Source organism: Grammomys surdaster, unplaced genomic scaffold (genome assembly GCF_004785775.1).
Source record: "Grammomys surdaster isolate TR1022 unplaced genomic scaffold, NIH_TR_1.0 129, whole genome shotgun sequence".
Taxonomy (NCBI): domain Eukaryota; kingdom Metazoa; phylum Chordata; class Mammalia; order Rodentia; family Muridae; genus Grammomys; species Grammomys surdaster.
Genome location: NW_021604587.1, coordinates 19,227,663 through 19,255,511, shown reverse-complemented (window position 1 = coordinate 19,255,511; position 27,849 = coordinate 19,227,663). Strand labels below are relative to the sequence as shown.

At 43.7% G+C, this 27,849-nt stretch overlaps 1 protein-coding gene across 1 annotated transcript in view; it reads left to right on the top strand.

The window, feature by feature from the left end:
- Mertk (MER proto-oncogene, tyrosine kinase) overlaps nt 1-17,098 on the top strand; it is a 105,846-nt gene extending 88,748 nt beyond the window's left edge. The window contains exons 16-19 of the mRNA XM_028755613.1: nt 4,289-4,398; nt 6,935-7,094; nt 8,455-8,591; nt 15,076-17,098. Coding sequence (XP_028611446.1) covers nt 4,289-4,398; nt 6,935-7,094; nt 8,455-8,591; nt 15,076-15,589 — 921 coding nt within the window. The 3' untranslated portion in view covers nt 15,590-17,098. The remainder of the gene's footprint in view (nt 1-4,288; nt 4,399-6,934; nt 7,095-8,454; nt 8,592-15,075) is intronic.
- The last annotated feature ends 10,751 nt before the right edge of the window (nt 17,099-27,849 follow it).

The window sequence follows — 27,849 nt, the reverse complement described above, 5'->3', positions numbered from 1 at the left end:
AGCTACAGCAGGGAGGATGGACAGGGAGGAGCTACAGCAGGGAGGATAGACAGGGGTGCTAAGGTGTCCTGCAGTTGCCCTTTGGATCTGCAGGAAGGAACTTGACTTTTACTAGCATGTCATACCAAAAACAACTTAAAAATCACCTTCAGAAAGAAGCTACAGAGTAGGGTCTGGTGTCCCAGGCCTGTGATCCCAAATGCTGAGGAGGCTGAAGCAGGAGGACCACAAGTACAAGGGCAGCCTGGGATACAGAGCCAGAGGTCACACTGCTCCACAGGGGATGTGAGCTGACTGCAGCATAAGGCGTCTGGATCACCTCGTCCTTGGACGTTCCATCTGTGCTGGTACTGCATGCAGTATAAGATGGCTTTAAGTGTCACGTGCTGGCATCCAGAGACAAAGGGGAGAAGCCTGTCCTTTTCCTCTCCTGGGTCCATTTTTCTCCACTCCCCAGCTCTGTGTCTGTCCATTCCCACACCCCTCCCCCATCCCTTTTCTTAGAACAGCATGTTCTTTGCAATAACTTTATTGAGATACTACACAATTCTCCCATTTAAAGTGTTGAGAAGGGGGCTAGGGAGACTGCTCAGTAAACAAAGATGCATGACACTGAGCCTAAGACCTGAGTCTGATCCCCAGGGGCCATATGAAAGAATACATATGCCCCCAAATAATTAAATGTAATTTTTAAAAAGTTTAAAGTATTCAAAGAGAAGGAAAGAGAAAAAAAGCTCCTGTTAGAGTTGGTTACGAGGCTGGTGACTAAGAAAGACCTCCAAGTAATGCAAAATACTTTAACACAGTCTCGGCCCCAAAGAAGATGGCCCATACAAGTCCAGTCACGAGCAGGTCCCTCTGATGTACTCCCCTCCAAGATTCTCAGGGTTGTAAAATACCGTCCTTGAAGGCTGGAGTTGCAGGAGGTGGAGTGCTTGCTGGAACCATTTGTACCCCTGGCTTCTACCTTCAGTACTGCAAACACTAGATGTGGTGGCACACTCCTACTGTCCCAGCACAGTGTGGTGTCGCAGGAGGACCTCCGGTGCCCATCTCAACCTTCCACTCTGTTTAAGGCAGGGTCTTTTGTTCTCTGTTGAGTACCTCAGGCTAGCTGTCCTGAGAGCCTGATAATCTTCCTGTCTCTGCCTCCCATCTCACCTTATGAGTGCCCAGCTCCTACTGCCTTGCCCTGCCTTATGTTGGCCCTAGGGACTCAAACTCAAGTGTTCATTCTGTCTACATACACAGCGGTTCCCACTGAGCCATCTCTGCGGCACTCAACTGCCAATTCTATTTCATCAGTGGCTGTGTCCACACCTGCCCTCTTACTACGCCACCCTAATTAGTGTCTTTAGTAAGTCTGAGTCTTTTAGCCTTGTTCATCTTCAAGTTGAGGATATTCTGTGTTCCCTGGATTTCCTGTGGAATTTTAGAATTAGCTCATTACATTTTACAAAGAAGCAGGCTGGCACTGGAACAGAGTTTATATTGAATATAAAAGCTGAGCACTATTGACATCGTAATACCAAGTTTTCTAAGCCATATGTGGAAGATAAATTCTTATATTTGGATTTTTAAAATTTTCCCCAACATATTTTTTTTTCAGAATGTAAGTTGTACACGTCTTGTGAAACTCATTCCTGAGTATTTTTATTCTGTCATTGCTGAGACTGTGTCATTTGTCTCACCTTCAGATTATTCTCCCTAGGGCAGGAGCTCTGCTGTGACACCTGCGGTCATCCCGACGTGGTCATCCCGACTCATTTAAAAATTACTCTCTGCAACTATCTTTTAAATAACTTTTAGTCACAGATTCCAAGAACAATGAAATTATTACAGGAAAAATATCACAAATTAGTAGTATCTTCTACTTACTAATGATAATAGGATTGCTATTTCCTGGAAATTAACATCCAGAAAACTAAAACAGAGAAGAGGCAAAATTCCTGTGTTTTGCCTTAACCTTCTTCTGTAACTCTGTTACTTAAGGGAGAGGATAATTATGGTGTCGTAGTTCCATATAATTGGCATCTGTCATAGTTGCGAAATATGTCATTAAATGTGTAATGCTCAAGCCTAGAGCTGACTGGTAGAGAGCTTGTCTAACATAAGGCCCCGAGTTCCCTCCCCGTACCACAGGGAAGAACCAAAACCAAAGACGGTGTCCTTGTGTACACCATTTTGGAAACCTTATAGTCCTTGGAGAATGAGCCGTGACAAATCCAATGTCATGTGGAGGGGTAATAGTGGGGGAATAGGTGCCATGGACAGAGCACTCATGATTCTTGATTCCCAGGAACTTTGTGGTCAGACTTTCTTTAGTGCCATGACTGCAGTAAGGCATCAAGTTATTCAAGTTATTACTTAAAGGTCTCTGTTAGCCATCATCCTATTCTAAATGCCTGGAAGGGTCTCTCTCCTCTCTCTCTCTCTCTCTCTCTCTCTCTCTCTCTCTCTCTGCCTCTCCCTCTTTCCCTCTGTCCCTCCTTTCTTTCCTTTTGTTCTTTCAGGAAGTTTTTTATTGTTGTTTTTGTTTTGAGACTGGGTCTTACTTTTTTCTGTCTCTTTGTCTCTCTGTCTCTCTGTTTCTCTGTCTCTCTCTGTCTCTCTCTGTCTCTCTGTCTCTCTCTGTCTGTCCCTCCCTCCCTCCTTCCCTCTCCCTCTCTCTCTCTCTCTCTCTCTGTGTGTGTGTGTGTGTGTGTGTGTGTGTGTGTGTGTAGGGGCTGATGGTGCCGGGGATTACACCCAGGGTTGTGTGTATGCCACATGAGCGCTCTCCCACTGAACTGCATCCCCAGCCCACTGAGGGCGTTTACTCGTAGCAGTTTTGTCTGATTTTTACAACACAGAGAAAACATTAAATGGCTGAAACTTTAGTAAAGGCCCCAGAGGGAATAAACTTAGAATTTCAGGGTGCATGCTTGTATTTTAGTTCAAAGATAAGGGTGAAGGCTAGCCTAATTTTTGCTGTCTAGAAGAAGAAAACTATCTTTCACAATAGCTCAAAGTAAAAAGAGCTGTCTTAGCATTTGTAAGGTCCAGAGATCAAATTTGTTTAGTACCATGCACACCAACAAGGAGGAAGAGGAGGAGGAGGAGGATAAGAGGAAAGAGGGAGGGAGAGAGAGAGGAAGGGAAGGTGGGAGGGAGGGAGGGAGGGAGGGAGGGAGTGAGGGAGGGAAGGAGGGAGGGAGGGAGGGAGTGAGTAAGGGAAGGTGGGAGGGAGGGAGGGAGGGAGGGAGGGAAGGAGGGAGGGAGGGAGGGAGGAAAAGAGGAAGGGAGGGAGGGAGAAACAGGAAGAATGAAAAATGATAGCAAGAATACAGCATTAAAAACATTTCCTATCAAGTTGGCTCCCTGCCCCCCCCCAGTATCTGCCCCTTTCCTAGAATATCTCCTCTTCCCTCATTAAAACCAAGAGTTCAGTTCCATGATAGAGAGAACTGACTGTCACAGCTTGTCCTCTGATCTCCAAATGTACATGGTGGCATAAGCAACCCCTCCCTCCCTCACACATACGAAATAAGTGGGTAGATGTAAAGAAAATTAAAAACAAACTATCAGGCACCCCTCTCTTGTCCTCTCTGCCTGGAGTAGTCCTCTGGCCCAGGAGTCTCAGGATGTGAGGCTCACCTTTGGCCTCATAAAATGTGGAAATATACAAAATATTTTCACCTGAAATAATTTTAAAGGCAAAAAGAATGTGGTATTTTCCAAGAGGTTTTTTAGAGTTTTTATTCCTTTTTAATTTTTTGAAGGTTTTTTTTTTTTTTTGCATTATTTCTGAGTCAGGTGTGGTGGCTCATGTCTGTCATTCCAGCACTGGGGAAACTGAGGCAGAAGGATCTTGAGTTGTAGTCTAGTCTGAGCTGTGTAGGAAGACCTTGTCTCCAGACAAAGTGTCTGTTTAAAAAATATATTAATGATATAGAAAGGAAAGATCTGTCTTTGTGTGTCACCATTACAACTTAAGAAATAAGAATACCATTTCCAGGGCTACAGAGATAACTCAGCAGTTAAGAGCACTCCCTGCTCTTGCAGAGGACCCAGGTTCGATTACCACATGGTGGCTTGCAATCATCTGTAATTCTAGGTCCAGGGTTCAGATGCCCTTGTCTGGCCTCCTCTGATGCTAGACACACACATGGTGTACATACATGTATGCAGGCAAAATGCTTATACACATAAAATAAAAATAAATGCAGCATGGTTTCCCCTTGGTGAGAGTAGCTTGCCAGCTTTTCCTTCTAAATCATTAATGTCTTTTCTTGTTTCCTTCCCTTAGTACATCCCTCTGCAGACCCTGCTGAAGTTCATGATGGACATTGCCCAAGGAATGGAGTATCTGAGCAACAGAAATTTTCTTCATAGGGATTTAGCAGCTCGAAACTGCATGTAAGAACCTGGGCCATCCTGGGGAGGCAGGTTATTAGATTTCACAGGGTGGGGAGTGACCTGCTATTAGGTTATGGAGGGCAAGTGGCCTGGGAGGGAGACAGGGTGCCTTGCTCTGTATGGGGTTTCTATCGCTGTGATTCTTCCTTGGGAGTTTTCTGTCTCTGCCTCCAAGTGTCTGGCTAGTATCCAATGCTCTCTTATGATTAGTTCTGTTTTCTCCTTGTCACTAGGCTAGGGACACTAGGTGTGATCTTTAGGGTCTTTTGCCATCAACTAGCTTGGACTCACAATAATATGGAGGTCAGTTAACCATAGTATAACTTGAACAACAATAATGAAAATCCTAAAGACTTTTCCCCATGTCTTTGTCAACACACAGCTCTCTCCTCGGAGGTTAAGAAATAGTGTGTTCTAGACTCAAGGTCGAGTAACCATGGCCTGAGAATACAGAGTCAATGGCCTCAAATGGCATATTCAAAAGTGGTAACTGTTTTCAGGTTTTTACACTAACATAACAAAGAAAATCATAAATCAACACACTTTTAAATACATTGGTGGAAACATCAGGTAGGTGGGTTACAGCAATGTGGAGAAACTTCTGCTAGAGGCCTCAGATGCTGGATGATGACATTCCTGGCCTTGGTTGATCTGCTAAATTAATACATCCAGAGCGGTTTCCTCTGGTAATCACTGGACAGACACAAAGGTGAGCAGAGACTGACAGTTAAGTGAGCTAAAGATAACTCAAGATAGATTGCAGTTAGACTCTGCCTTGTGACTTTCCAACTGCTCCTCCTGGATCATTGAACTTCTAACAAGACAATCAGCCTTCTAGACGGTTCGATGGGAGATGTAGTTTCTTTCCAGAAACTTATATTCATATCTACCCAACCCTTGTGATAATATTTCATACCTTAAATATCTAGAAACTTTTCTACCACAGCAGATGATGAATTATGAGAATTTACACGAGAACTTTGGACTTGAATTTTCCCTATTTCTTTACCTGCTTTGACTTCTAGAACCACCTGATGTAAATCTGCAAACACCTTCACTGTTCCTTGATTTTAGCTTGCCTGTTGTGAGAAGAGGGAGTGGCCCTGTGGTTTTGTCTTAGTCAGAGTTTGGTTGTAGAGTTGGCTACTCACCTCAACCACAGCCCCTTCCCCTTTTAACCGAATCTTTAAAACTCCCAAGGGGTTCGGGGTTTGTTACTGTTTTTTGACTGTGAATAGAGAGTCATGAATTTTTCTTTTTCTTTTAACATTTCCTTTATGTTTTCCTACCAGGTAGGAGGACTACCTGTCTAGTTTGTCCTGAACTAAGAATGTGGGTCCTTTGGGAGTGCATACCTGTACTCTCAACACTCAAGAGACAGAGGCAGAAGGATCCACAGTTCAGAATTATCCTTAGCTGCACAGCAAGTTCCTGGCCAACCTGGGCTACATGAGACCCTGTCAAGGAAGAAAGAGGGGGGGGGGGGTTAATGTCAAACAGACTAGGATATTTCAGACACCTGCCTCTTCTCCCCCTCTCTTTTCCTCTCTTCTCTCTGCCTTCTTTCTCCTCCTTTTCCTTCTTGTCTAGTACCTGATTTACTGGTTGGGCTATGACTCCAATTTATTTCCTTTTAATTTTCCAGTTCCATCCTCCAATAGCCACCCACATTACCCAGCAATCCTTCAGCTCCATCTTTTGACGTGTGTGTCCCACTTCTCCAGACTTTGCCTCCCCTTATGCCTCCACACCGCCAAGCTTGGTCCACAGGTCTAGTGCTGCTTCCAGAGAGATGGCAACGGCATGATGCAGTCCATGAAAGGACCAGGAAGAGCTACTGTTCCTTCCACTCCTGCTCTGCCATGTCTCTGTCCCACCCCATCACCCCATCCCCTTGCCTCCAGTCACTGTGCCTGGATGCCTTTGCTGGTCCAGCCCTGCACAGGCCAGAGTGATGGGAATGCAGGAATATCTTCTCCCTACTATTTGCTGTGTCTTTGACCTCAAAGCAGCTTCCTACCCCAAGCTCTTGGCTCATGGGCTCTATTTCATCTTCTTCCTCCTCCTCCTCCTCCCCCTCCTCTTCCTCCTCCTCCTCCTTCTTTTTCTTCCTTTTCCTCTTCCCCTCTTCCTCTTCCTTCTTCCTTCTCCTTCTCTTCCTCATTTTCCTTCCTTCCTTTTACCTTCTTGCTCTTTCCCTTCTCCCTTCTCCTCCTATAAAGATGTCTTGTATCCCAGGCTGGTCTTGAACTTGACAAGCTTCTGAGGATGACCTTGAACTTCTTCTCTACCTGCCTCCACCTCCCAAGTGCTAGAGTTAGAAGTATGCACTGCTATTCCCAATTATGCTGTGCTAGGGAACCAAACCAAGGGCTTTGTGCATACTAGCCAAGCATTTTCCCAACTGATTCACATCTGCAATCTCCCCATGTCTTCTTTAGTCAGGTTTCATCCATTTTGAGCTGCATCTGGTACAAGCCTGGGGTTACATGCTCTGCTCCCAAGGTTACTGAGGACCAAAATTTACCCCTCACAGGTTGCGGGATGATATGACTGTCTGCGTGGCAGACTTTGGCCTCTCAAAGAAGATTTACAGTGGTGATTATTACCGCCAAGGCCGAATTGCCAAAATGCCTGTGAAATGGATTGCCATAGAGAGCCTTGCAGACCGAGTCTACACAAGCAAAAGTGACGTGGTATGTACACAGCTTTGATTGACAGACAGAGACACACCGAGAGAAATGACTGAGCCTGGCGATGCAGGGAATTACGCTCTGATTAAACTGAGGGTTGGGAGCATGCTCAGACCATGCTTTTCTTTCATTTATTCACTCATTCCTCTGCCTTTTGTTGTTCTGGTGTTGACCCCGGGACCTCACACGTGCTACGAGAACACTAGCTACTTTCACAACCTCTTCTTTACTTTTAAGATTTAACTTTATTTTAATTATGTGTATAGGTATGAGATCTGTACGTGGATACGTGCACACTGATGCAGGTGCTCTCAGAGGCCAGCGGCATCACAACCCCTGCAGCCTGAGCCAATCACAGGTGACTGACTGTGAGCCAAAATGGATGCTGGGAACCAAACTTGAGTCCTCTTCAAGAGCAGAAAGTGTTCTTACCCACTCAGACATTGCTCCAGCCCCTTTAACTTTTTATTTATTTTTATAAATAAAATGTGTGGGTTTGGCCCACATGTCTGTTCACTGTGATGTGGCTAGTGCCAGTGGAGGCCAGAAGAGCGTCAGATCCCCTGGAACTGGAATTAGAAATGGTTGTGAGTGACCATGTGAGAGTTAGGAATTGAACCTGGATCCTCTGAAAGATCAGTCAGTGTCTTAATCACTAAGGCATTTCTCCAGTCCTCTCTACCTTTTATTTTTGAGGCCAGGTCTATCTGTGTCACCTAGAAAGCCCTTGAGTTCCCAATCCTCCTGCTTCAGTCTCCCCAGTAGCTGGGATCACAAATGTACACCATTATACCTGGCTTTCATTTTTTCCATTCATTAATTTATTTATTCACTTTACATAGAATCTTTAATTCAGGGCAACTAGTAGGTTGTGGTAAAGTCCTCACATTTGCTTTGCATATGACCTTTGGAGATTCCCAGGTTTCTTTGCTACAAATGAATGACTTATTGCCCATAACTAAGATAGTCACATTAAAGTGAATGAGTTCATTCAGTAGCCTTTAGAACCCATATACCGTATAAGAGGTGCTGTGTAATTATTCCCTTGATCCAAACCCGGGGAGAGAAAATATGTCCACAGTAAGAGCAGAGCAGCGCAGCGCACTAAGTAAGCAGTGGTGATATGGGATGAGGCTCCGTCTGCCTTTAGCCAACTTTCCCAGAGCAGCTTTAGTAAGAACGGTTAGCTATGGAGCTTCGGCCCGTGTATTGCTGTGTTAGGAGAACAGTGGGCCTCAGACATAATTACAGCCTTGTGTGCTTCATCATCAGGGCTTTACGGAAATGACCTTTCCCCATGAAAAAGTCCATTCAGCCTTTGTGGGAAGACTTTTGTCCTAACTTCTTGTTCCTTTGTTCTCAGTGGGCTTTTGGCGTGACCATGTGGGAAATAGCAACACGGGGAATGACTCCCTATCCCGGAGTTCAGAACCATGAGATGTATGACTACCTTCTCCACGGCCACAGGCTGAAGCAGCCCGAGGACTGCCTGGATGAACTGTAAGTATGCATCCCTGTGTCGCTGGGCTTTCTGCATGGGGCAGCTACCTGGCTGTGAGAGAACCCAGGAAACACTGTGCAAGTGGGGTCTGCTGTTAGCCGGAGAACCTTGCAGAGAGTGCCTCTTGCAGAAGCCTCGGGCCAGCAGACATTCCTAATGCAGGTGTATGCCCAGCTTCTGTAAACTCCCTGTGGCTCACTCATCCAAAAGGTCTCAGTCTCCACCAGTGGGCACAGTCAAGGCAAGGTACCAGTGTGTGTTTCCAAACAACAACATAGACATCACTAGGAAGTAGATGACACCAATGAATAGGTTCACTTTGTAGTACATTAGATTCTGGGATCCTTCATCCTTACTCACGTTGAACCCAGTAATCCTTTTTCTCTATAGCATTTCAAATGTACTGATCACACTTAATTGGGAAATGTAAATCTGTACCTGTGCCTTTGAGAACAAACTGGCCCTGGGGATTGCTTGGGAAGTATTCTGACAATGTAGTTGTTATCCCTATGCCTAGAGGGTGCAGTGCTGTTGGTACAAAGCAGGTCTAGAAATTGTGTTTTAAAATGTTCCCTGGAAGACCTATGCCCGGCTAGCTGTGAGTTTTCCTACTTCCCGTCACAGAGCACATCTGGCCAACAACATCTGGCCAACACAGCTCTCTCTCGATCTTCAATGTCAAGCATCATGGGGAAAAGACCCAGGACTTGGGGTTGACCAGGACAGGCCCTGTCCAATAATTATTCACATGTGTGACCATGGCAGCTGGCTTGACATTTCTGTACCTCATATCATGAGCCACACAGTGTATGTTCTTTGGAGAACTGTGGTATCTTGACAAAAGCAACTGAAGTGGGGGAAGGTTTATTTCAGCTCCAAGTTCAAGGTGCTTTCCACCATGGCAGGGAAGTCAAGGCCATAGGAGCTTGACAGGGCTGGTCACATCACATCCACAGTAAGAAACAGAGAGTAAGGAATTCTTGCTGTCCCTCAGCCCCCTTTCTCATACAACCAAGGATCCCCTGACTAGGGAATGGCCCCACCCACTTTTATTTACTGAGACAGTGTTTCTTGCTGAACCTGGACTTTATGGATTTGGCTTGTCTGGTTAGCTAGCTTACCCCTGAGTATCCCCTGTCTTCACATGCTGATGGCTGGAAACATGGGCCAGCCACTCAAACTACCTGGCTTCTAGATGTCTGCTGAGGACCCAGATTCTGGTCCTCATCCCTATAGGCAAGCGCTTTATCACCTGGGGCATCACCACAGTTTCATCGCTAGTTTGGTCTCCCCAAGCACTTTGCTGAGTTTGTCAAGACAATGTCCTGCAGTGCTGTCTTCAGTGGTGACTTACACTCTTTGGTGAGTCTCCACCAAAGACCACAGGCTTGGTATATTCTCAGCATATTTAACAAGAACATTATAAAATCAAAGGCCTAAGCTAGCTCTGTCATGGAACAGCATGAGGGATGCTGGTGCCAGTAAGTATATGCAAGACCTTCAGCCCCATCCCAGGCTCTGTCTCTTCGGGCTCATTTGGCATACAGGGCCAAGTCACAGCCTGTATACACAGCCTCCTAGGTACATCTATGGCTTAGACTCCAAGCCAAACACAAGGAAGATTGTTTTGTTCCCAGCCACAGCCTGCTTTGCGGTTGAAGATATTTGATACCGAATAGAAACAAAGGCTGCAAATCTCTTGAGAATATCTTAAGGCCTTGATTAAATTAGTCCTAAGGTTTCATGGTCATTTTGAAGAGGGCTGCGTTAATGAAACGTTGGCTTCTGGAAATGAGGAAGCCTTGCTGTGCAGCCACACTGCCCAGGAAGTTTTGTGGTGGTTTCTTTCTCCACTGTTCCCCCTGCAGCAGCAGATTCTGACATTAGCAATGGTCAGTGTGGGCCTGAGTGAGTTCCAAGCTGTGTCTCACTGTGGTTTTTATGTGTTTCACTTCGAACTAAAACAAGAGACTGCTGAGCTGGTGGTGTCTGAGAACACTTTTAGCTGGTGGAGTCAGCTCCCACCCTGTGGCTGGGGACCCAGGTGGTTGCAGACAGGCTGTCATCCCCATGTTCCTGATTTCTGCATGCCCTGGGCTGACAGATGTGATGTGGTCATCAGGCTAGTGGAGCAGGCTCTACTCCTCATGTGGATGTCGACAAGCAATAGCACCCCAGAAGAAACTTTTGTACTTGACACACAAACTCACACTGACACACATACTCATATTCACATACACAAACACACCCACCCACTCACACTCATATACTTACACACACAAACACACACGCTCACACACAGACTGACATACACAAACACATACACTCACACTCATGTACTTACACAAACACACCCACTCACACTAATATGCTTTCACACACAAACACACACACTCACACACAAACACACACTCACACTCATATACTTACACACACAAACACACAGACTGACACACACAAACACATCCACCCACTCACACTCACATATTTACACATACAAACACACACACTCACACACAGACTGACACACACAGACACAGAAACACACACTCACACTCAGACACATATACAGATACAAATACAAACACACATACTTGCACCCATAAACACACACTCACAGACACACACATTCAGACACAGACACACTCATGCATACAAACTCACGGACACACACACACACACACTGAATATTCTGAGTGTCTCAGAGTCCAAGAATGACTAGGATGAGTGTGCTGTGTGTGTGTGTGTGTGTGTGTGTGTGTGTGTGTCTTTGGCTGCTTTCAGCTAACTGCCTGAAATGTGGCAATATCAGATGGGAAAGTAGCTTAGTGGTAAGAGCTTGCCTAGCCTGCACAAAGTCATATGTTCAGTCTCCATCACTGTAAAACGAAGGGAGTGAGGGAAGGATACAGGGAAGGAAGGAGAAACAGAGAAAAGGATAAACAGATATAAATCACAGAGCCCCTAGGCCCCTACTCTCTACTCCAAACCCCCAGAGTCACCTCTCCTCACAGTCCTACCATGGAGTGACTAGACTGTCAGTCTTGCTTCCTACTGCCCAAGATGCCATTGTCTGTGGTGTGTTAATCAGTGTCTATGGGACATCTGCCTAGCTGAGCAATTTATGGTCTCCCTGGCACCCTCAGAACTGTCCCTGCCAACTGTCCACAGTGCTCCTCCATGGCATGGAGATCCACCCTTCATCCTCTGATAGGGCAGTTTTATTCCCCCACAGGGTCTTGTTGGCCAGCAGGTACTCTTCAGCAATGAGAATTCTTCTCACTGGGCATGAGAGCACACACTTCTAATCCCAGCAGGGGCAAGCCAATCTCTGTGAGTTTGAGATCAGCCTAGTCTATATAGTGAGTTTCAAGGCAGGCAGGACTACATCCTAAGAGTCTGTCTAAACAAAACAAAACAAAACAAAACAAAACAAAACAAAACAAAACAGGGCTGGAGATATATCTCAGCAATTAAGAGTACTGACTGCTCTTCCAGGGAACCTGGGTTCAATTCCCAGCACCCACATGGCAGCTCACAATAGTCTATAACTCCCGTTTCATGGGCTCTGATGACCTCTTCTGGGATATATGGGCTGCACACATTTGGCACACAGACATATATTCAGGCAAAACACCTATAATACAAATACATATTATATACATAAACCCTAGAATTTCTATCTTCTTTTCTCATTGCTGATACTGACAGATCACAGAAATCCAGAACTGCATTACCATCATGATGACATCATGACATAAATACAGTGCTCTGTGCAGAACCTTCATCTCCCTTACCCAAGGGTCCTCCTTCATTGCTTAGACAGCAACCAAAGTGATCTCTCAAAGATTATAATCAGAGCTGAGGTACCTCAGCCGTAGAGAACTTGCCTACCATGCACACGTGCCCTGGTAACATCCTAAGTTCCACAGACATATAATTACCATCATAATCTGGTCATGGATTGCTTCTGGATATCTTCTTCCTGTGGTTTCCCAGCCCCTATGGTATCTTTCAAGGCCATATTTAAGACGGGCATAGTGAGGTACGCTTATGCAGGAAGGTCAAAAGTTTGAGGGGAGCCCAGGCTATATACAAGGTTCTATCTTATAACACACACACACACACACACACACATTCACTCACATGTTATATATTATATACAATTACATATGTAACACATCACACAATGTTATATTTATATACTCACAAAGTATTAGATATGAAAGGAAAATAAATTTCAGGACGGTACTGCCACTATTCTCTATAAAGATAAGTCACTAAGCACTTTCTTCTAAGATGTGAGGTAAATGAAAGAGAAGTAAACAGCCCAGCACCTCAACACAGAAGTGAAAAGGATGTTATGTCCTTGGGGACTGAATTTCTCAAAGCCTATGTGGGCAAACAAGCAAGGCTCTGTGCAAAGTTGGAGTCTTGCAGATTGACTGATGCAGTGAAAACCTCCAAAACAGAGCTAGATGTTGTTAGCCTGGTCTAAGCGACTGGCTACTGAGAGGGACTTAGAGACTCAACGGAGCTCCCAAGGCTAAGACGAAACTCAGGACTGCAAGGCAGGTATCAGAGTGGAGTCCTGTGTTGAGGTCCCATCCCTTTGTATGTGTGTGAGTTTCCAAGTTCCAGAACCAAGTAACAGCCCTGGTAAGGGCTGCAAAAATAGGTCAATGAAAGGCCATGAGAACTTCTGCACGGATGAGATCTGTGTGCTGTGTGTAAGGACTAACTCTAGACTTAGCCCAAGGATCTATAGATTGTGGGAACTGCACATTTTTGTTCCTAAGAAAGCCAGTAATCAGCATGCATCAGATAATTTAGATTAAGTTTGATTTTGTATTTTTTAAAGATTTATTTATTTATGTATTTATGTTTTGTCTGCACATACATCTGCACACCAAAAGACGGCATTGGATCCCATAGCACTACAGAAATAGTTGTGAGCTGCCATGCTGGGTCTAGGAGCACCTCTGGGAGAACAGCCAGTGTTCTTAACCACTGAGCCATCTCTCCAGCCCCTCACCTTAGTTTTCTTATCCAGTGATATTAATATCAATTTCCCAAAGCAGGGAAAGGCTCAAAATGAAATGCTGGTGTGAATCCTTCTCAGCCCAGCAATTTCCTGTTGTCAGTTCCTTCCCGAGGCCCTCAGTTGCAACCCTTAATGATACTAGTTATTGGGGATGGAGTTTCCCGCAACACATGCCCCTGTAGAACTCAGCAGAAATGCCTTGAGGAGCACTTGTGTATTGGGCTTGCCCAACCCTAACCTCATTCCTCTGCTCCCTGCTGCTCCCAGTGAGGCCAGGGCATGGACTATAATTTACACGGAACTGTTGGGAAGCTGGGAATGGAGTGGTACACGGTACTTACCACTCAGTCCCCCTTCATGTGCCACTCTAGCTCTGGGTAACAACTCAGTTTAATGGTGTAGATGAAGGTTATTTGTTTGGTAAATGTCTTAGTTACTGTTCTATTGTTTTGCAGAGCCACTATGACCAAGACAACTTATGAAAGAAAGCATATAATTGGGGGCTTGTTTATAGTTTCAGAGATGAGTCCACGACTGTGCACAAGCATAAGTCAAAGAGAGAAAGTCTGAAAAGGGTGTGGGTTTTGAAACCTCCTCTATCTTGGCCACACCTCCTAGTATTTCCCAAACAGTTACACCAACAGCAGACTAAGCATTCACATAGATGGGCCTATGGCTTTGAGGGCCCTTTGTAGCAACCACTCAATGCTACAAATGTAGTAAAAGCACAGACAGCAAATAGGCATAGCTGTGTTCTAATAAAACTTTATTTACAGAGAGTATGATTGGTTTGATTGCCAAGCCTGTATAAGAAAAGGACAGGGAATCTGTTTTATTTGCAAAAGTAGATATAATTGCCAGATGCAGCTTCTATTTCTAACAACAGATTTTTTTTTTTTTTGACAAGGGGCTGGAGAGATGGCTTAGTAGGTAAGGGTACTTGCTGAGCAAGCATGATAACCTGAATTCAGTCCCCAGCAACCATGTAAAAAGCTTGGCATAGCCTCCAACCTCAGTGCTGTTAAGGGCAGAGACATGAGAATTCCTGGGCTTCCTGGACAGTCAGTCTAGCCAAAACAGCAAATCTCTGGTTTAGTGAGAGATCCTGTCTCAAAGAAATAAAATGGACAGGGATAGAGCCTTATATCAGATGCCCTTCCAAGCCTTTATACTTGCATGCACAAGTACATATTATCACACACACACACACACACACACACACACACACTTATACAACACATGGAACATTTAAAAGTTGAAGAACCATTAGACCATTACTTCCCACCCACCTCCCACCAAAACTCATTCATTTCCATAAAAAGTGGAGCAAATGCTGATTAAAATGGAATGAAATTAAACATTAGTTGAGGCGGAAGGGGTGGCTGTACCACAGGTTCTGTGACTGTGCCAGGTAACGCTCACGTGTCTCTTATCATCAGGTATGACATCATGTACTCTTGCTGGAGTGCTGACCCCTTGGACCGACCCACCTTCTCAGTGTTGAGGCTGAAGCTGGAAAAACTCTCTGAGAGTTTGCCTGATGCACAGGACAAAGAATCCATCATCTACATCAATACCCAGTTGCTAGAGAGCTGCGAGGGCCTAGCCAATGGGTCCTCACTGGCGGGGCTAGACATGAACATTGATCCTGACTCCATCATCGCCTCTTGCACGCCAGGCGCTGCCGTCAGCGTGGTCACGGCAGAAGTTCACGAGAACAACCTTCATGAGGAAAGATACATCTTGAATGGGGGCAATGAGGAATGGGAAGATGTGGCCAACACTCCTTCTGCTACAGTCACACCTGGAAAAGACGGTGTCTTACCGGAGGACAGACTCACCAAAAATGGCGCCTCCTGGTCTCACTGTAGTACGCTACCCTTGGGGAGCCCATCACCAGATGAACTTTTGTTTGCAGATGACTCCTCAGAAGACTCTGAAGTTCCGATGTGAGACCAGCTGAGAGGAAACATGACAGAACCACATAAATACTGCTTCTCGGGATCCGGTTGTCTTAGAGGCTTTGCTATTGCTGTGATGAAACATCATGACCAAGGCAATCTTAACAGAAAGTGTTTAACTAGGTTCACAGTTTCAGAGGGTTAGAGTCCATGATTACAGAAGGAAGTTATGGTGGCAGGAACAGTTATGGTGGCTTACATCTTGAATAGCAAGCAGGAGACAGAGAGAGAGAGCACTCTGGGAAATGGCACCAATCTTTTGAAACCTCAAAGCCTGTTCCCAGTGACAAAACTCCTTCAACAAGGCCATACCTCCTAATCCTTCCTAAACAATTCCACCAACTGGAGACCAAACTTTCAAACGTATGAGCTAATTGGGGCCATTCTTATTTAAACTACCACACTGGTTATACCTGATGTTTTGGTATTTGTTTTCTTTACCAAATAGAGTCCATGGCCTGACAACACCAGGTGAAAGCTGTTGAGTCAGTTTTGCAAATAAATACATAACCAAGGTCTTGAGAGAGGACTTTTTTTTTTAGAGATTTCTTTTATACTGTTGCCAGCAACTAAATCATACTGCTCACAACCACCTGTAACTCCAGTTCTAGAGGACTGATCCTCTCTTCTGGCCTCTGAGGGCACCTGCACACGTGAGGAATACTCTCACACAGTCATATGAATAGAAATAAATTTAAAAATAAGTAAACCAGTAGCGAGGCTGGGAGTGTGGCTCAGCAGCTGTGTGCTTAACCTGTGGACTGCCTTGCATCCCATCTCAAGATCCCAAAGAAGTGCAGAATAAAATACAGAGGCCAGGGGAGACAGCTTAGTTGGTAAAGTACTTGACTTGTAAGTGCCAGGATGTGAATTTGATCCCCAGATCCAACATAACACAACTTTCAATGTGGTGACACACACTTGTGATCTCAGTGCTAGGAAGATGGTCTCAGGTGGATTTCTGAGGCTCACTGGCCAGCTACCCAGGTGAATTCCAGGCCAAGTGAGCCCTGTCTCAAAGAAAAAAGGTGGACGGCACTTGAGGAGTGATATCTGATGCTGTTTTCTGTACACACACACATACATACACACATACCAGCACATACATGAACATGCATACACAAGAAAAATATAAATAAAATACATAATATATTTATTTAAAGAGAGACTATATATATGTATATAGTGGAAAGAGACAAGGATATTATATTTTAATAAAAGATGACTTATTTCACTGACCCTGCAGAACTCAAAATGTATCCCTCAGTGTTAACATTTGTACAGAATCAATGTTGCCTTTTTAAAGTTGTTTTCCACAGTATTAAATGTACCAGTGTTTGTAAAGTGAGATGAGAAGCCTGGCATGCCTCCATGCATCGTGTGTGTGTGTGTGTGTGTGTGTGTGTGTGTGTGTGTGTGTGTTAAAAATGACTTGTTTAATGTTCAAGGTTTTACAACTGATTGTCTGAGATGACTTCCTAATAAAATGCAAATGAAGAAGGATGTGTTCAGCGTGCTTCAGATTTGGAAAGAGAGCTGCCACCAGCAGCTCTGATACCTTTCTTTGCAAAGGAGTTTCCTTAATGGCTGGCCCTCACCACAGTTCCTATGCCCATTCTTACCATTGCTTTGAGAGACATGGACAAACCATCCCAGGAGTCCATAGAGGAATGGCTGGCAAGATGGCTCAGCTGGTAAATGTACTTGTAACCAAGCCCAGTGTCCTGAGTTTGCCGATCAGGACTGACCTGGTAGAAAGAGGGAACCAACAAAGATGTCCTCTGACCTCCACATGGACACACACACACAATAAATTAGTGCATAAGTAAATAATTTAAAAGGAGTTCATGAGTAAAAATAAAAATAATAAAGGATTCAAGATTATATAGGCTCTGAGAAGATGTGGAAGCCTTTGAGCAGTGAGTCACATTTCCACTGCAAAGCTGTCACTCACAGGAGGTAAGTGGGGCAGGCCCAGGGCATAGGCTGAAGCGTTCTGCCATCTCGGTTCCTGGCTCGGCTACCACGTGTTGAGCACTTGCCTTGTTTCCAGCCCTGTGTATATCTGCTCCCTTTACTGTGTGTCTTACACTATGGGTACCAGTGCCATTCTCATGTCTAGGCCAGAACACCATTGCTTGGAATGAGTAACCTGCTCCTGACCCATGTCTAGAGACTGTGAGTAACCACATGTTTTAGAGTTCACGCTAGTAAGTTTTACATTACAAGATACAGCCTCAGCAAGCATAAGTTGTGTTAGAATTAGAAGTACAACTGTATTTCTTTTGTTTTTCTAAATCATGCAGGTCAAGCCCATTAGTAAGCCACCTGTCTTAAAGTTTGATTTAGCAAATCAAGACATATCCTTTAGCTAAATTTCTTATTTCTATGTAACGCCATTTCCTGAGTCCGCTTGTTAATAATTCCTATTTAAGCATTAAAGCTTGTTATTACACTTTCTCCTCCACCAGCGTGGATGGTGTTCTCAGCCATAGCCTTGAACACTTGAAAATGTGGGGACCACTCTCTCCCAAACTGCCATACTGTCTTTCACATTTACTATAAAGAACCTTTCCAGGCTGGAGAGATGGCTCAGTGGTTAAGAGCACTGACTGCTCTTCCAGAGGTCCTGAGTTCAATTCCCAGCAACCACATGGTGGCTCACAACCATCTGTAATAAGATCCGATGCTCTCTTCTAGTGTGTCTGAATGTCTGAAGACAGCGACAGTGTACTCATACATCAAATAAATAAATAAATAAATAAATAAATCTTTAAAAAAAAGACCCTTTCCTGTTCTCTGTGTATAGACTCAGTCTGTTTTCAAAGTAAAAGCCTGAGAGAGGAAATAGGAAGAAACTAGTCAGGTCATTGTGTTCTGCTAAGCTTGGAATAGGGCAGGGAGGCCAAAAGGAAGGGAATAAACAAACACGAGACACCACAGGCTGCAGGGTGAGACTTGCCTGGTGGTGGGGTGTGGCGGTGGGGGGAATAATCTTCTTCTTCTTCTTCCTTCTTCTTCTTCTTCTTCTTCTTCTTCTTCTTCTTCTTCTTCTTCTTCTCTTTCTTCCTCCTTCCTTTCTTTTCTTTACTTGTTCTAGCTCTTTCTTCCCTTTCTTAATAAGAGATGTAAGGGACTTTGAGGAAAAAATAAAGTGCAGACCCAGCTGGCCAGAAGAAAGGGTTGGCTAGACGCTATGCATGCCTGATTTCCTTGGGCAAGACACCAGTATCTTCTGCTACACTGCCCTGTGTAGGAAGGGGATGAGACAGAGTTTTGAAAGAACTTTGTCCTTGCAAACTTGCTTGATGTTTCATTTCCTACACAGTACAAGACCAACAACATTTGTCATATCAAATGTCTTCCCTGACTTATGATCAAGTTGCCTTCTAAACATTTATAGTTGGGCGCTGCACTTAACCTGACTCAGAGAACTTCTTTTTACACTGGGCAGCTGTCATCACAGTGGCATGGAACCTCTACAGAGCTGACAGTGATCGTTGGGTGCTGTCCTACGTGGAATATTGATATCAGCTACCTCAAGGCTCAGGGAACATCCTAGAAGAGAGGGTGGGAAAAAGCAAGAGCTGTTGCGGCAGGGTGGTTGTTGTGGAATGCTGTCTTCTAGACAGGACGTGGCTACTGCACTCATGCACTCCCAATGGGATGCATAGGAGCAAGTCAATCAACATCCCAGCTTGGATGGGGAGGGACTCGTGAGGCCCCACCCATTGCTGAGGAGCCATTAGAGGAAGGGTGTGCCACCATTAGGTTGCCCATGCTCTGATGGATGGCCCCACACCAATTCACACACAGGCAGCACTAACTGGACTTAGAGTATTTTTTGTTTGTTTGTTTGTTTGTTTTGTTGTTTTGTTTTGTTTTGTTTTTGAAAGAACAAGAAGTTTGGAAGGGGATGTGCTGGGAGAGTGGGAGGGAAAAGGGAGGGTATGAGGATAATATATGGTAGATATACCTGATATATATATATATATCATTTATATGTATGTATCATGTATCATATATATATATGATATATATACCTGAAGTTGTTAAAGAGTAAATAAAAATATTCTTTAAAAAGAAATAAATATTTTCCTTCTTATGTCTTATGTTAAATTGAGAGAGAAGGTGAAAGAAAGAGAGAGAGAGAGAGAGAGAGAGACAGAGAGAGAGACAGAGACAGAGAGAGAGACAGAGAGAGAGACAGAGAGACAGAGAGAGAGTCACTTAGGCAGAGATGCCTTATTGGGGAGTGCGGAATGAAGGGTAACATTCCTAAGTCCTCACCTCAAGCAAACTTTCAGGTTCTGGAGCCTGCAAGTTTCTGCCTTTGCACAAATGTGGTCCAGGTTAGTCACTTACCATATGAGCCTTCGTGTCCCTTCACCATGATTGGAAGCTTTACCTCTAAGACACAGGGACATGAGGGTAGGTCAGAATGTAAGCCCTGCCCACCTCTCTGCCTCTAAGTCCACCAGAGAAAATAGAGATTCCCCTAAGGAAATGGTCCAAGTATCATCAGTATTCTTAGAATCAAGCCCATTCTGACTGTCCTCATTCACAAAGTCAAATGCTGCATCAATGGCTTAAGCGAGTGGGGCTTCTGCTGACTCGGTGGAAAAACAGCCACCCCCACAGTAAACTTGCTCAACAGCAGCTTCCACTTCTCCAAAGACCTTTGCTGACTTTAGAGGAGAAATGGGAAGTCAGGAAGTCTTTCATGAACATGTCACTAACGTACAATGCTCCTCCATTTAGATTTTATTTCCTTTATTTTCAATTTTAAAAAGAAAGCTGCAAAACTACTCTTCTGTTTCACATAGAGCTTGCCCAATTGCTTATTTCACCTGCTTAACTGCAGTTATTTCTAGAAATCTTAACCCATAGACCACTGCTTTAGAATGCTTTAGTGTACAGCATATTTTGTTAAAATTGGATTTGAGGGACTGGAGGTGAAGCCCAGTTGATAGTGTGTTTGCCTAGGACACACAAGGGGAGCTTCCATCTCCAGCATTGCATAAAATGAGCAAGGTGGCACACACCTGCCGTCGGAGACTTGGAAGTAGAGGCAGAGGATCAGGAGTTCAAGATCATCCTTGGCTGTATAGCGTTTAAGCCCAGCCTGAGTTACATGGGACCCTGTTGTTAAAGAATAGCTTAGTGATTAAAATTGTATTTATTATGTAAATATTATTAAAATAAATCCTTTTGTATAAAGTGCAAAAAGCATGCAGGGGTCGTATGGATTCTACATACAAATATTTAAAAGAAATTTAAGGATTATCTTAAATAAGTTTAAGAATTATTCTTAAATTTAGGAATTAAACTTTCTTATTCCTTAAAGATATGATGTTTTTGATAGTTTTGTTCAGAGAACACAATTATAAATGGATCCAAGGAAGTGTTTCCAGGCAATGTTAATGAGTCGTGTACAATGAACTTATCTATTCACAGATACAGAGGAGGGAGCCCAGCTCTGAGGTCAGGATCTTACAAACAATGACTGTCTCCACCCTGTTGTCTAGTAGCCAGAGAAGGTAATGGACAGCCTCTTGCAGAGTGTCCCTTCACACCACCAGCAGTCTGAGCAGGCTGGAGGCAGGCAGGCTGCTGCTCAACCCTGCATTTGCTGATGGCTTGTTTTAAGGATCAGTTTCTCCTTCCTGGGCCCAAATGTCTCTCTAGCTCTCCTTTGTTCCTTACATCAAATGGTATCTCTGATGAGCTTCCTTCAACTTACTAGTTTTTTCTTCCTCCAGTTCCTATTTGATATTAGGCTGTTTGTTGAGCGTGTGTGTGTGTTTGTGTGTGTGTGTGTGTGCATATGTGTGTGTGTACACATGTATATAAAGGTACATCTGCATGTGTATGCATGTGTGCACGGTGGCCAGAGGTCAATACTGAGTGTCTTTCTTAATAGCTCCCCAGCTTAGTTTTTGAGACAGGGCCTTTTGCTGAAACTGGGGTTCACCATCTGACTAGACTGGCTGGCTGGTGAGCCCCAAGGATCTGCTGCTTCTGCCACCCCAGTCCTGGGATTGGAGGCACACCACAGGCCTGGCTGCGTTTTGTTTGTTTGTTTGTCTGTTTGTTTGTTTGTGTTACGGTTAATATTTAAAACTTGGCCGCTGATCGAGCCAGATATCTAAGCTGCAGCAGCTCTGCTTAGCTCTGCCACCATGTTCCGCGGCCAGAGGCCACTCGCGTGCCACAGCTAGAAACACCAGCCCTGGCACCCACGAGATGGCTCTGCCAATCTACCATGCTGTCTCCACAAGGTCGGCCTGATCCCAGACCATCCCGCCATCCATACGGTACCCGGTAGAAGTGAGACTCTAAAGTTTAAGGATTAACCAAAGGCTTATGTATTTGGTAATGCTCAGATAACAAAATGCCCACATTAGAGGTGTTACCCAATACCGAACCTAGATATTACAACTACCTTAGACTGCTAGAGACTCTCAGGTCCTCTCTCTCTTCCTAGCCCCTCCTCTTCCTATCCTTACTCCTCCCACTCCACCTACCTCTCATACAGTCCAATTGTTGAGTTTTAGTACAAATGTAGTGGGAAAATATCCCGCTACATGTTTGTTTTGTTTTTTGTTTTTTGTTTGTTTGGTTGGTTTGGTTTGGTTTGGGGTTTGGTTTGGTGGTTTGGTTTGGTTGGGCTTGGTTTGGTTTGGTTTGGTTTGGTTTGGTTTGGTTTGGTTTTTACAGGTGCCGGGAATCCAAAATGAGATCTTGATGCTCGTACAGGGCATGCTCTATGGACTATGAAGTCTCTGTGGCCCTCTGATGAGGTTTTCCTTCCAGTCAGTGTACTTTTCCCACTCTGGAACGTCCACATGTTTGTTGGTTGGTTTGTTGACTGAAACTTCTATTTTACTCGTTCCTGTCTTTCAAACTGAGTCAGGGACACAGAGGATATTGGTACCACACACCCAAAAAGTCCATCTTGTTTTCTAAAAGTCCACCTTTTTTTTTTTTTATGACTCCTATTTCTTTATCGATATCCTCCATTAAAAGTGTAGGTAGGTGTGGTGGCACATACCTATAATCCCAGCATTGGGAAGGCAGGGATAAGATTGCTTCAGGTTCAAAGCCAGCCTTCTCTACATGAAAATTCCAGGACAGACAGGGCTACCTTAGCACTGTAACACAAACAAACAAACAAACAAACAAACAAAATGCAGCCAGGCCTGTGGTGTGCCTCCAATCCCAGGGCTGGGGTGGCAGAAGCAGCAGATCCTTGGGGCTCACCAGCCAGCCAATCTAGTCAGTTGGTGAACCCCAGTTTCAGCAAAAGGCCCTGTCTCAAAAACTAAGCTGGGGAGCTATTAAGAAAGACACTCAGTATTGACCTCTGGCCACCATGCATACATGCATACACATCTACCTAGTGAGATCTTGTGTCAAAACACTAATAAAAGAACAAATAAATAAATAAATAAAAATTAAATTTAAAAGTAATTTTCTTTATTTCTGAGATCATTTACAAATAGATGCCTGCTTATAAATAGGCATTTATCTGATAATTGCCAGTTAGGCCTATGTAAGGGCAGTTTATACTGACTGCCTTTTCCTCCTGTGTAGGAATAATATCAGTTACTTCTGTGTTTTGTATTTTAATTCAGTATTTCTCATCATACTTACAGAAATTCTGGATCTCAATGAGCCCTTACATCAGATATGGGAATTATTGCTATGGGTTTTATGACTTTCATGGATTAATTCTGTGTATCATGTTTTTTATGGGTTTTTTTTTCCTGCAGTGTGGGACTGATGTCTTAGATCAACAATTACATTTGCCTACTAGGCCTCACATTCTACAAGGTGGCACTGGCACAGCAAAGCTCGGCCCTGAGACAATGCTCGGTTGGATGATGTACTTAAATCCTTGACTTGATGTGGGTTCTACATTTTGCTGATGGATCTGTCTGTGGCTTACTGAATGTATTTTCCAAATCCAGAAAGTCTTCAAGTTAGCTCTGTGTTCACCTTCCTTTCTTCCTTCCTTCCTTTCTTTCTTTCTTTCTTTCTTTCTTTCTTTCTTTCTTTCTTTCTTTCTTCTTTTCTTTCCTTCCTTTTCTTTCTTTCTTTCTTTCTTTCTTTCTTTCTTTCTTTCTTTCTTTCTTTCTTCAAATGATGCCTAGTTCACTAATTGTAAACAGATTCAAATATTCTACTCAAAACATAGAAATTGGATTGCAGATGTGGCTCAGTTGGTAGAGTTACTGCCTAGCATGTACAAAGCCCTAGGTTCAATTCCCAGAACGAAATAAACCAGGTTGGTGGTATATGCCTATAATCCCAGCACCAGATGTGGAAGCAAGAAGATCAAAAGTTCGAGACCAGCCTCAGCTACTTAGTGAGTGTTCAGTCAATCTGGGTTATGTGAGACCCTGTCTCAAAACAAAACCAAAATAAGCAAAACAAACAAAAATCCCACAAAATAAGTCCACTGATTGTCAGGCTAAATGAAAAAGGATATGAATCCTGAATATGTAAAGAACTCTTACAACTCCACAATAAGAGGACAAAAAGCCCAGTTTTACACCGAACAAAGAACTTGAATTCATTTTTCTCTCAATCTGTGCAAATGGCCATTAAGCAAAAGAGGCCTAGCATCATCCGTCATTAGAGAAACAGAAGTCAACACCAGACGGAGCAAACACTTCACACCCACTTGTACCAGATAACCTAGAAGTCAGGCACCAACAGTGTTAGGAGATGGGTGTGGTGGTGTGGTTCGGTAATCCCAGCACTTCTGGACACAGAGGTGGGAGGAGCATGAACTGCAAGCTAGCCTGGGCTACACAGTAGAACCCTATTTCAAAAACTAAACAGCTTCCACTCTGAATGGCTATTTTAACTTTGCAGAAGTTCATTGAATTGTATAGTCTTTGAGCCTGCTTCATTTTTGGTGTATGATTTGTGTGTGTGTGTGTATAAATTTTTAAAGATAAAGTTTAAAATAAAAGCAATTAAATAAAAACATATACACAAATGTCTATAGCATTGGCATTCACAAAAGCCAAAGATAGAAAGAAGAAAAATGTCCACCAACAGATACATAGATACAGGAGGTGGTGGTGCATGCCTTTAATCCCAGCACTTGGGAGGCAGAGGCTGGTGGATCTCTATGAGTTCGAGACCAGACTGATATAAAGAGTGAGTTCAAGAACAGCCAGGGCTACAGGAAGAAACCCTGTCTCAAAAAACCAAAATCAAACCAAACAAAAAAACAGATGCATGGATAAACAACATGAGGTATATCGGTACAACAGAATACGATTCACTCTTTAGAAGGAAGGGAACTTTGATACTTGCTACAGTACGGGTGATCTGTGAAGATGTTCTGCAGAGTACAAAAGAAGCCTTCAATTCTGCAAAGAATAAATACTGTGTAACTCCATGGTTCCTAGAATAGACAGACTCAGAGAGTCGGACAAGAAAATGGTGATGGGCTGGAGAAATACAAGATCAGAATTTCATCTGGGAAAGAGGAGAAGATTCTGCAGATGAACAGTGGCCGTGGCTGTACAAAATCATGAATGCCGTTGATGTTACTGAACAGCTAAAATGGTATCTTTATCTTGCATATATTTTACCAAAAAAAAGTTTGGACTTTAATCTCAATTAGTCTATAAAAGTTTATTAAATCATATTAATAACATAAGGGGAAAATAGCATGTGATTGTCTCATTAGACATGGAAGAAAATTGTAAACCCAACCTTCATTTGTGGAAAAAAGTCTCACAAAATTAGATACAGATATTCTGATAGAAATTTCCTTCAATGCCAGGAAATGAAACAAAGTAAATATGCAAAGCAGGCACTCTACAGAACCACAGCCCTGAGTTCTTTACTCTCTCAACAAGGCAGTATAACAACTATTTACATAGAATTTACAACATACTAGAGATTAAAGACCTCTAAGCCAGGCCAGATGGATCAGAGGGTGAAGGCTCTGGCTGCCAAACCTCACTATCTGAGTTTGATCCCAGTGAGCTACATGGTAAAGGAGAGAACTGACCCCTGAATGCTGTGCTGTCTTCTGACCTCTCCATGTGCATCATGGTATGTGTATGCTCCCTTCACAAAAAAACTAAGTAACTAAATAAATGTAACCTTTTTAAAGTGTAAGATACTCAAAAGTGTTCAGGAGGAGGTATGTAGGTTATATGCAAATATTAGAGAGAATGAGCATCCATTGGGTTTTGTTTGTTGGTTTGTTTGGTTTGGTTTGTTTGTTTGGCCTGATCAGAATTCTAAAGAACAAAGGACAGTGGTAATCTCTCCATATGCAGTACTCATGTCTCTGCTGTAGAGTTCCCAGCTCAGTCTTCTCAGAGCCTGCCACCTCTGTCTGGATTCTTCCTTCTTGTTCCACAGCCTGAAAATGTTAGAAATCATAGGAGGAATCATAGGGCTTAATCTCCACTCCCAACCCACCCCTACCCTCCCTCCCCAGTGTGTGTGTGTGTGTGTGTGTGTGTGTGTGTCTGTGTTGTTTCTTCCTATTCCTTGGGAAAAACTGTCTTTTATCATCCAAAGTCCAGTATCTTACATCATACATTTGGTCTGGATTATTGTTTTACATAGGAGTGTAAACTTAGATCCTATTATTACATCCAGCAAAAATCTCCAGTGCACATAATGCAATCTTATTACTATTGAAGGGCTAAACATATATAAATAGGCGGAAGAGTTATGTGACTGCTTATATATCCTTCTCCGGGCTTTAAAAAAGGAAAGGAAAGAAAACCATCAATTCAGGCTTGGAGAGACAGTTCAGTGTTTAGAAACACTGGCTGCTCTTCTAGAGGACCCAGGTTCCATTCCCAGTACCCATCGGAGGCTCATGACAGTTGTTGATGTGTTTATAAAAAGATAAATAAAAAGAGAAAGAATATGTTCTGTGAGTATGCGGAGACGTATGGGGGAAGGGGATGTCTCAGTGGGCCCATGGTAAGGCATCTCTTCCCCCTGAGGGGCCAGCCATACACCGATATAGTATAGAATAGAGTTTATTTAGGGTATTGGGGGGGTAGTTAAGAGGTTAATAGTGGGAGAGAGAGAGAGAGAGAGAGAGAGAGAGAGAGAGAGAGAGAGAGAGAGAGAGAGGAGTAGAGAAGTAGAGGAGTAGAGGCCGGCCATGAGCATGCAGATTGGGGGAAGGGAAGGGGTAAAGGGTGAGGGAACAAGGAAAAGCAAGAGCAAGAGAGCAAGAGAGCAAGAGAGCAAGAGAGCAAGAGAGCAAGAGAGCAAGAGAGCAAGAGAGCAAGAGAGCAAGAGAGCAAGAGAGCAAGAGAGCGGGCAAGCAGCCCCTTTTATAGTGGGCACGCCTACCTGGCTGTTGCCAGGTAACTGTGGGGAGGAGCATACCTGGCTGTTGCCACTTACTGTGGGGGTGGAGTTTAGACAGAATGCTAACAATTGTAACTTCAAGTCTAAGGAATCTGACGCCCTTCTCTGGCCTCTGTGCACACAGTGCAGACAATATCTGCAAAGAAAACACCTATATCCATAAAAAATAAAATAACAACAATAACAATAAATTTAGAAATTAATTCATATCTTATTTTATCCTTGTCCATTCCCTTCTATCCTTCTTGTATTGTTTTGAAACAAGTCCCAAACACTGTGTGAGTTCATCTGCAAGAGTTGCAGTGTGAGTTTCTTCCCGGGTCCTTGTGGAGGTCTCGCTGGCCTTTCCATCCTGTATGTCTAAGCTAACGTCCAGCTGTCATGCTCTGTTTTTCTTTGCTTTCCTCAAACTTTGGAAAAGCTATTCTGCCTTGTTCATGGGACTTAAACTGCCCTCCCAGGGACAGCCACACTCCGAGGGTGAACAGAGGTGAGCATCTCTGCTCCTTGACTCTTGATGAGGGTATGTTTTGAAACAGCCATCATAAGTAGAAAGTATCTCAAGTCAAATATGCATGTCTGTAACCTGAAACTGGAGTGGGTGGCTACTCAAATATGTCACACTAGCTAAGCACAGTGGCACATGTGTGTTATCCTATGAGAGTCAATTATGATGCAATATGGAAATGGTGGTGCACATCTTTAATCTCAGCACTTGGGAGGCAGAGTCAGGTGGATCTCTGTAGAGGCTAGCCTGGTTTACAGAGCAAGTTCCAGGACAGGTACAGAAAGGAAGAAAGAAAGAAAGAAAGAAAGAAAGAAAGAAAGAAAGAAAGAAAGGAAGGAAGGAAGGAAGGAAGGAAGGAAGGAAGGAAGGAA